The sequence below is a fragment of the Triticum aestivum genome, chromosome 3B, assembly GCF_018294505.1.
Source record: "Triticum aestivum cultivar Chinese Spring chromosome 3B, IWGSC CS RefSeq v2.1, whole genome shotgun sequence".
Taxonomy (NCBI): domain Eukaryota; kingdom Viridiplantae; phylum Streptophyta; class Magnoliopsida; order Poales; family Poaceae; genus Triticum; species Triticum aestivum.
This window is the reverse complement of record NC_057801.1, coordinates 441,605,957-441,616,561: the sequence shown is the minus strand read 5'-3', so window position 1 is coordinate 441,616,561 and position 10,605 is coordinate 441,605,957. Positions and strand designations below refer to the sequence as shown.

At 43.1% G+C, this 10,605-nt stretch overlaps 1 protein-coding gene across 1 annotated transcript; it reads left to right on the top strand.

Moving 5' to 3' along the window:
* Positions 1-8,460: 8,460 nt before the first annotated feature.
* LOC123070259 (uncharacterized) lies at positions 8,461-10,037 on the top strand. Its single transcript, XM_044493361.1, has 2 exons — positions 8,461-8,550; positions 8,642-10,037. The coding sequence occupies exon 2, from the start codon at positions 8,655-8,657 to the stop codon at positions 9,834-9,836; it is 1,182 nt and encodes a 393-aa protein (XP_044349296.1). The 5' UTR covers positions 8,461-8,550; positions 8,642-8,654; the 3' UTR covers positions 9,837-10,037.
* Positions 10,038-10,605: the final 568 nt, after the last annotated feature.

Below are 10,605 nucleotides of genomic sequence, written 5' to 3'. Positions count from 1 at the left end.
ACTATTAGTTTTATGGAGAATAGATCCACCTAACGTGGGTAGCGCACCGGCATAGGTAAAGAAATATTGAATAACTCCTTTTCCAATAATACTGTTGCTACCTATGCGAAGTTTTTTAGTGTGTAAGATAGTAGGTTCTTCATTAGGATCAATATTCACAAAATTATACAAGTTTCCCTCATCATTACTACTATCCTTTTCAACGATAACCTCCCTAGATTCAAACATGATGCCAACAAATTGATCTAGCAAAGGAGCAAATGAAGAGCAAGCGAAAAGACGAACGGAAGAAGGGCGAAGAAAAGGCAAATCTTTTCGAAAATCATTTTAGAAGTGAGGAGAGGAAAACGAGAGGCAAATGACGAATAATGTAATGCAAGAGATGAGAGTTTATGATGGGTACTTGGTAGGCTTGATGTAGATCTTGACTTGGCGTAGATCTCCCCGGCAACAGCGCTAGAAATTCTTCTTGCTACTTCTTGAGCTTGCGTTGGTTTTTCCCTTGAAGAGGAAAGGGTGATGCAGCACAGTAGATATAAGTATTTCCCTCAGTTAAGAACCAAGGTATCCATCCAGTAGGAGAAGAACGCGCAAATCACCAATACCTGCACAGACAATCAAACACTTGCACCCAACGCTATAAAGGGGTTGTGAATCCCTTCACGGTCACTTGCAAAGGTGAGATCTGATAGAGATAGATAAAGGAAACTAAACAAAAGATAAAATATTTTTGGATTTTTTTTGGTTTATAGATCTGAAAATATAAGATTGCAAAATAGTAGATCGAAAACTAATATGATGGAAAATAGACCCGGGGGGCATAGGTTTCACTAGAGGCTTCTCTCATCAAGGCAAATAATATGGTGGGTGAACAGATTACTATTGAGCAATTGATAGAAAAGCGCAACATTATGACGATATCCAAGGCAATGATTATGCAATATAGGCATCGCATCCGTGTCAAGTAGACCGACTCCTGCCTGCATCTACTACTATTACTGCACACATCGACCGCTATCCAACATGCATCTAGAGTATCGAGTTCATAAAGAATGGAGTAGCGCCTTAAGTAAGATAACATGATGTAGTGGAAAAAACTCATGCAATATGATGCAAACCCCATCTTTTAATCCTCGATGGCAACAATACAATACGTGCCCCGCTACCCCTACTTTGTCACTAGGTGAGGACCCGCAAGATTGAACCCAAAGCTAAGTACCTGTCCATTGCAAGAAAAACCTATCTAGTTGGCCAAAACAAACCGATAATTCGAAGAGAAATACAGAGTATAAAAGAATTCAGAGAAGATTCAAATAATATTCATCGATAAGCTGATCATAAATCCACAATTCATCGGATCTCGACAAACACACCGCAAAAGAAGATTACATCGGATAGATCTCCAAGAACATCGAGGAGAACATGGTATTGAGAATCAAAGAGAGAAAAGAAGCCATCTAGCTACTAGCTATGGAGCCGTAGGTCTGTGGTAAACTACTCACGCTTCATCGCAAGGGCAATAGAGTTGATGTAGATGCCCTGCGTGATTGAATCCCCCTCTGGCAGGATGCCGGAAAAGGCCCCAAGATGGGATCTCATGGGAACAGAAGGTTGTAGCAGTGGAAAAGTGTTTTCGTGGATGCTTCTGGTGGTTTAGGAATATATGTGAATATATAGGAGGCATAACTAGGTCAGGGGGGTCACGAGGGCCCCACAAGGCAAGGGGCGAGCCCTACCCCTGTGTCGCCGCCTCGTGGCTCTTCCAACTTGAACTCCAAGTCTCCTGGGTGTCTTCTGGTCCAAGAAAAATCATCGCAAAGGTTTTATTCCGTTTGGTATTCCTTTTCTGCGAAGCTCAAAAACAAGGAAAAATAGAAACTGGCACTGGGCTCTAGGTTAATAAGTTAGTTCCAAAAATAATATAAAATAGCATATTAATGCATATAAAACATCCAAAACAGATAATATAATAGCATGGAACAATCAAAAATTATAGATACGTCGGAGACGTATCATGTAACAAAGGTGCAGGAAGGTGGCCCAATCCTTTTTATAGCAAAGGATAAGCCTGGGCGAACTCTTATACAAAGCAAAGTACTCCCGGGGACACATGAGAATTGTTGTCAAACTAGTTTTCATCATGCTCCACGTTTGTTACTTTGATAATTTGATATGTGGGTGGACCGGTGCTTGGGTGTTGTCCTTACTTGGACATGCCTCTAACTTATGATTAACCCTTCTCGCAAGCATCTGCAACTACGAAAGAAGAATTAGGATAAATCTAACCATAGCATGAAACATGTGGATCCAAACCAGCCCCTTACGAAGCAATGCATAAACTAGGGTTTAAACTTCTGTCACTATAGCAACCCATCATCTATTTGCTACTTTGCAATGCCTTCCCCAAGGCCCAAATCATGGTGAAGTGTCATGTAGTCGACGTTCACATAACACCACTAGAGGAAAGACAACATACATCTCATCAGAACATCAAACGAATACCAAATTCACATGATTACTTATAACAAGACTTCTCCCATGTCCTCAGGAACAAACGTGACTACTCACAAAGCATGTTCATTTTCAAGATCAGAGGGGTAATAAACATCATTAAGGATCTGACCATATGATCTTCCACCGAATAAACCAACTAGCATCAACTACAAGGAGTAATCAACACTACTAGCAACCCACAGGTACCAATCTGAAGTTTTGAGGCAAAGATTGAATACAAGATATGAACTAGGGTTTGAGAGGAGATGGTGCTGGTGAATATTTTGATGAAGATTGAACCTCCCATGATGAGAAGATCGTTGGTGATGATGATGGCTTCAATTTTGCCCCTCCCGGAGGGAAGTTTCCCCAGTAGAATCGCTCCACCGGAGCCCTAAATTGCTTCTACATAGGTTCCGCCTCGAGACGGCGGCGCTTCGTCCCGAAAGCTTCCTTCTGATTTTTTCTAGGTCAAAACCTTTCATATAGCATAAGATGGACATCAGGGGCGGGCCAGGGGGACCACAAGCTCGGGAGGCACGCTCTGGGGGGGGGGGTAGGGCGCGCCCCCAGGCTTGTGGCCACCTGGTGGGTCCCCTTCTGTTGTTTCTTCGCCCAATACTTTGTATATATTCCAAAACAATTCTCGTAAAGTTTCAGGACATTTGGAGTTGTGCAGAATAGGTATCTCAGATTTGCTCCTTTCCGGTCCAGAATTCCAGCTGCCGGCATTCCCCCTCTTCATGTAAATCTTGTAAAATAAGAGAGAAAAGACATAAGAATTGTATCTTAAAGTGAAATAATAGTCAATAATGCAATAAATATGAACATAAAAACATGATGCAAAATGGACGTATCAACTCCCCTAGCTTAGACCTTGCTTGTCCTCAAGCGAAAGCTGATTTGATAATCATAACCACATGTTTAGAGATAGAGGTGTCGATAAAATAAAATATGGACATGAGGGCATCATGATCATCTTTTAGAACAACAATATATTTTCATATAACTTCTTATGCCAAAGTGATAATTCATTCACAAAGTAAAGTATAGAACAAAAACTTTATTGAAAACTAACAAACTATGATCTCGGTCATTGAAGCAATTGCAATTTATCATAACATCGGAAAGAGTGAATGTAAGAGCTTTTAATTAGCAAGTTCACATACTCAACCATCATTTAATCTTTCATAATTGCTAACACTCATGCGATACCTATGAGATCAAAGCCTCAATCAGACACATAGGAAGATAGGGGCTTATATTTTCGCCTCCCAACCATTTACCTCAAGGGTAATGTCAACAATAATAATTTATGATCACCTACATCTGAGTGGATATGTGTGTCTGGATCTTTCCCCAACACCTAGTGCTTGCCAAAAAGAGAAAATATAAAAGGAAGGCTGATAGTCACCATGACTCTTGCATAAGGGCAGAAAGTGAAAATAAAAGATAGACCCTTCGCAGAGGGAAGCAGAGGTTGTCATGCGCTTTTTAGTTGGATGCAAGAAATCTTAATGCAATGGAACGTCACTTAATATTGTCGCTTGTGATAGAGAACTTTGTTATGCAGTCCGTCGCTTTTATTTCTGCCCCATCACAAGTTCGTATAAAGTTTATTTTCCTCACACTAAAAAGTCATACATATTTAGAGAGCAATTTTTATTGCTTGCACCGATGACAACTTACTTGAAGGATCTTACTCAATCCATAGGTAGATATAGTGGACTCTCATGGCAAAACTGGGTTAAGGGTTTTGGATGCACAAGTAGTATCTCTACTTTGTGCGAAATTTTTGGCTAGCATAGGATGAGAAGCAAGCTCAACATGTTGGAGGATCCATGACAATATAACTTTTATTCGGATATAAGGGAACACAACACATTATGTTGTCTTCCTTGTCCAACTCAACTTATTAGCATATAATATTTTAATGAGTGCTCACAATCATAAAAGATGTCCAAGATAGTGTATTTATATGTGAAACCTCTCTTTCTTTATTACTTCCTATTAATTGCAACAATGACCAATACCATGTTTGTCAACCCTCAATAAATTTCATGTGACATACTTATTATATGTGAAGTGATAACTCGCCATAAGATTATTATATAATATTTTATTTCTTTTATTCCTTTTCTTTTCAAAGATCAAAGCAAAAAAGCAAAACCCTTAACTCAAAACCAATATGTATTATATAACTCTTGCACTCAATTACATAGATAGAACATGAAGCAAAACTCAAAGACTAGATCATACTAAAACTTTTATTCTACTAGATCAAGATTTAACCAAAATGATCGAACTAAGGTAAACGATAAAGATAAAAATGTGATGGTGATACGATACCGGGGCACCTCCCCCAAGCTTGGCATAAGCCAAGGGGAGTGCCCATACCCATGTACTCAAGTCTCCTTCTTTGAGGTGGTGGTGCGATATTCTTTGCAATGATGCCCCTCAAGATGTGATTTTCCTCCTCAAGCTTATTGATTTGCTGTTTGAGATCCATAATCTCCTTATGTAGATTCCCGGTGACTGTTAAAGCATGACCTCCCACACCACCTCTTTGCCTTATAAATACCCAAATATTCCAAAAACCCTAGGGGAGTCGACAAAAACAATTCCAGCCGCCACAAGTTTCAGAACCACGAGATCCAATCTAGACACCATCACGGAGGGGTTCATCATCCTCATTGGTGCCTCTCCGTTGATGCGTGAGTAGTTCATCATAGACCTATGGGTCCGTAGGCAGTAGCTAGATGGCTTCCTCTCTCTCTTTTGATTCTCAATACAATGGTCTCTTCGAGATCTGTTTGATATAAATCTTTTTGCGGTGTGTTTGTTAGGATCCGATGAACTTTGAGTTTCTTTTGATCTCTTATATGCACGATTATTTATAGCCTCTTATTTCTTCTTCGAATCTTTGGTTTAGTTAGGTCAACCAGATCGATTTTTCTTGCCATGGGAAGAGGTGCTTTGTGATGGGTTCGATCGTGCAGTGTTCTTTCCCAGTGACAGAAGGGGCAGCAAGACACCATGTATCGTTGCTATTAAGGATAACAAGATGGGGGCTATTCCTACATGAATAGATCACGTCTACATCATGTCATCGTTCTTATTGCATTACTCCATTTTTCCATGAACTTAATACACTAGATGCATGCTGGATAGCGGTCGATGTGTGGAGTAATAGTAGTAGATGCAAGCAGGAGTCGGTCTACTAATCTGGGATGTGATGCCTATATATTGATCATTGCCTTGGATATCGTCACAATTATTCGATCTTCTATCAATTGCCCAACAATAATTTGTTTACCCACCGGGTGCTATTTCTTGAGAGAAGCCACTAGTGAAATCTACGGCACCCGATTCTATTCTTTATCATATTTTCTTTGAGATATATTTTTATTCGCTTTTGTTTTCAGATCTATTATTCCAAAAATCCAAAAATACCTTGCCGCACTTTTTATCCAATCTACCACAAATTTATCTATCTTTTTAACCGTTGAGGGATTGACAACCCCTTTTACGCGTAGGATTGCAAGTATTTGTTCTTTGTGTGCAGGTACCGTATACATAGTGTTGCTTGGTTCTCCTACTGGATTGATATCTTGGTTTCATAACTCAGGAAATACCTACCGTAGCTGTGCTGCATTATCCCTTCCTCTTTGGGGAAATACCGACGTAGTTCAAGCGACACCACACGACAGTGGGCGGGTGCTTTTGAAGACCAGAAACCCCACACGCCTGGGAAGGACGCCGTCAGGGAGTGAGGCAGCTATGAGCTAACCTAGGTCGATTCGCTCACCCCTAGAGCCTCGGGATTCGCAGCTCTCAAACACGAAGAACAACAAAGAACGAGAGAGAAAAACGATGGAGGGACAAAATGTAGATGAAAAAGTAGTATATTGATTTGTTCGATTGTGTGTTGTTTCAATCGGCCGTTACGTATCATCTACTTATGAGGTGGCTGGACTTCCCGTACAAGAAAACGACTCCAAATCCCGTCCAAATCTTTTCAAAATTAACCGAACTCGAATTTGGGTAAGTCTGAGACAACAGTTCAGTTTTTGTGTCTTACAGGCCACAAACGACATCAGATGAAGATGAGCCCGAAAGCAAATTTAGTGGTTTTGACGAGACGCACAACTTTCATGTCGAACGTTTTTTTCATTAGAGGCCATCTTAAATACTTACGAGACTATCTTTTACTTCCAAGCGGACTCGGTCATGCAGTTTTCTTGGCTGTCCGAGTCTTGTAGCAACCTTGCAGGCCATATACTATCTCAGATGATGATGACTCCAAAAGCAATGTTGACTGTTTCGACAATACGCACAACTTTTGTGCAGAACACCTTTTCATCCGAGGCATCTAGATACTATTTTCAGCCCATCTTCAGCTTCTAGTCGAATTAGCCTTGACAGTTTCCACTTGGCCGACAAGGTTTTCACGCCGGCAAGGTTTTCACTCGCATGGCAAAGATTTCATGTCGGCAAGCCTTCATGTCGACAAGCTTTTCACTCGACCGGCAAGCTTTCAGGCCGGCAAGCTTTTCACACCGGCAAGCTTTCACGCCGACAAACTTTTTACGCCGGCAAGCTTTCCACGCCGGCAAGATTTTCACTCGGCTGGCAAGCTTTTCTCCGGCAAGCTTCATTCAGCCAGCAAAGGCCGAATAACTCACGCAACCCATCAGTTACCACCTAGGTGGGTGTCTGGTCCCATGCGTCACTTTTTCACTCAGGACCGGTTCGCAGAATGTTGCCTCTAACTTTCACATACAAACTCAGATTGGGATGATTTTATTATACCAAAATCAACCGATTCGACGAGATGAAGACAAATTATGTTGATAAATTTTTCATATGCGGCAGTCTTGGGGGTGTAATCAGCCAAACAGTGATCTAAACATAAAATTTTAGAGCTTTGAACACAATTTCAGCTCCTAAGATAAGGTTGGATGGTGATGACCCAAACATCAAAGTTGCTCAATTTGATGATACGAAACATTTTCATGTTGAAACCCTTTTTCATTTGACGCCATCTTAATTGCGTTCTGTATCATGCTAAAATTTGGTGTCAACACATGGTTAGTTGAACCAGACAACCACTGAATGCATGGGTAAAAACTAGAACCAATGGTCTGACCAATTTGGTACATGGGCAAGTAACTTTTTTTATTAGGGAATGGGCAAAGCTTTTTTCAACTATGTTGATTTTTTTGAGACAATTTTGAATTGTTATGATATTTTTCAGGGGAATTTTGAACTGTGATGATGGAAGAGGAAAATGATAATGATGAACATGGGCTGGTTGTTGCTGGTTTGCGGACTAGGCTGGCCCGAGCGATAAGGAAGTCCATTTCTGTAGGTTGTTGGGCCGCGTCCATTTACGAACACCTATAAGATGCAGAAGAAAGAGTCTGGGCTACTGCAAGATACACGTCGACGCTGGAGTCATGGCTCGAAGGGGCGGCTCAGCAGCAGCAGTTTGCCGTGATGAGTGGGGAAACTACCTGGGTAGCTCCGCACTGGTCCTGGAGGGAGTGGTAGATCCAGCCACTTTGGAGGCCATAGCGTGTCGGGAAGCCCTGTCCCTAGCTGATGATTTGGGTATCCAAAATTTCATAGTCGCATCGGATTGCCAGCAGGTCATCTCAGATATCAACAAGAACTCACGAGGCGCGTATGGAGCTATTATCACAGAGATAAAACTTAGATCAACTACTTTTTTTTGTAATTTTTCTTTCGAGAGTCGTGCTGTTAATTTTGAAGCACATAGCTTAGCCAAATTTTCGCTTTCTAGAGGTCCGGGACGACACGTCTGGTTGGGCGTGTCTCACGACCAGCGATGTATCCCACACCATGTGGACTTTCATGAATAAATTTGGCTTTACCCCTCAAAAAAAAAATCTGCAAAACCTAACCTTAGGTCCTTTCAGCCGCCAGCACCCCTCCCCCGCCCCCTTCCTCGTCCCCGCCCCCGCCCCTCCCCCCTACCCGGAGCAGACGAAACCTTGTGCCAAGATTTGCTGATCTCCGTCAGGTTCATTTGAGGTACGATTACGCGTTTCCTTCTAGAGAAAATCAGTAGTAATTTTTAGCAGAGTGGAAAAAGGTCTGATTTTTATGTTGGGCCGGGAGACAGACGAGGCAACGGGATGATGAACCGTCGGCAGTTTCTGAATCTGGTTGTTTGGAGCTGGAGCGACCGCCTTTACTCGCTGCGCCGCATCGACCCCTCCAAGAATCTCTTCTACGAGTCAACACAGCAAGCTCAGAAAGCCGCCTCTGCAGAGAAAAGAAAGAAATTTGACAAGACATTTCGGAGCCTGCCTGACCCCATCGCCAGCTTCGATCCGTCCCCCACCGGCGTCGTCAACAGCGGCCTCGAGTGGTTCGAGCTGTTCGCCCCCCGCAGCAGCGAGAGCAGGATCGTGAACTCCAATAAGGCCGGCGAGATAACCATGTTCGACGCCGACAAGCGCCTCATCCTCGCCTTGCCAAATCTATACCAGCCTAAGGGGCACGACGCGGTTGTTATCTCGGTCACCCACCCTAGCGCCGACGAGGACTCCCTCTACATCATGGACAGGCACCCTGGCCGTGCCGTCACTCGACCTCGTTTACCTGCTGGTTCCGACCACCCTCGTTCCTGCTTCGAAGTCCTCGAGTACAAGCGCAGTAATTTGACAGACAGCCATAAGGGCTGGCATTGGCGCCTTCTTCCACCGCCTCCGTTTGTCCACCTACCTGGGTTCCAGCCCTCCTCCCTTGTTACCTCCTACACCACCATGGACACTGTAGACGGCTTCTCTTCCATTTGCATATCATCTGACAAGGGTTTCGGCACCTATTGCTTTGATACAGCATGCCTTGACCCCAGCCATTCTTTAGGATGGCGAAACTTGGACGAATGGAGGCACGTTGGGGACTGGGCTCTGCCGTTTGAAGGCAGAGCAGAGTTTGTCCGCGAGTTCGACATATGGTTGGGCTTCAAGGCCGCGACTCTACCCTGCAGGCTCAACCACCTGTGTGCTGTGGACCTCTCTGCCATGGACCATGGCCGAGAACCCATTGTGCAGCACGTCTGGGAACATCTTGCCCTGCCCGAGGAAAAGCAACCGGCGCGGCTGTGTCCTATGCATCAGAGGCTGGTGAACCTCGGGAGTGGCAGGTTTTGCATCGCCAAGGTTTTTAATGACCTTGAAGATGGCACTTATTTTGCTGTGCTCACTGGTGTAGAGTTGCTCCGAAACGAACAAGACCAGAGTCTCCAGATTCTCAAGCACAAGTGTGTGCGTTACATTTCCAATACTGAAAGGATAAGATGGGTGCTTTGAGCAATCGTAACAATTTGGTATATGCTCCTGTCGTTTCTCCTCTCCTGCATGCAGTAGATTCATGTATTGGTACTGTTTTCTTCAGTTTGTAAGACATCTACTATTGCATTGTAGCAGCAGGAAGATGATTGAATAATTAAGTTTGGTTTATGTATTTGTCGTTTACAAGCTTATTATCATGTTGGCTAGGCATAAACCAAAGTTACTCTCCAAACCCTTGAGCAAGAACTTTTTTTTCTGCACTAGCTCAATGAAGGGATTCAAACATTGAAAAATAGAGCAACACTGGAAATAGATAGATAGATCTTATAGGGGTAAAATATGTCTCTTTTACATATATAACCTGTTGCGCTATTTGGCGCAAGGTCGCAATTCAAACCCAAATTTATTTGTGTAATAGTGTTTATCAATTGAGGAGAAGCTTGTCCAACATCGTTTGAGATGGTTTGGGCATATTCAGCGCAGGCCTCCAGAAGCTCCAGTGCATAGCGGACGGCTAAAGCGTGCGGAGAATGTCAAGAGAGGGCGGGGTCGACCGATTTTGACATGGGAGGAGTCCGTTAAGAGAGACCTGAAGGATTGGAGTATCGACAAAGAGCTAGCTATGGACAGGGGTGCGTGGAAGCTTGCTATCCATGTGCCAGAGCCATGAGTTGGTTGCGAGATCTTATGGGTTTCACCTCTAGCCTACCCCAACTTGTTTGGGACTAAAGGCTTTGTTGTTGTTGTTGTTGTAATAGTGTTTATCAATGTGGCAATAATTTGGACC

What these genes read in the sequence shown, in the direction of transcription:
- LOC123070259 (XM_044493361.1), top strand. Translation starts at nt 8,655, where the DNA reads ATGATGAACCGTCGGCAGTTTCTGAATCTGGTTGTTTGGAGCTGGAGC.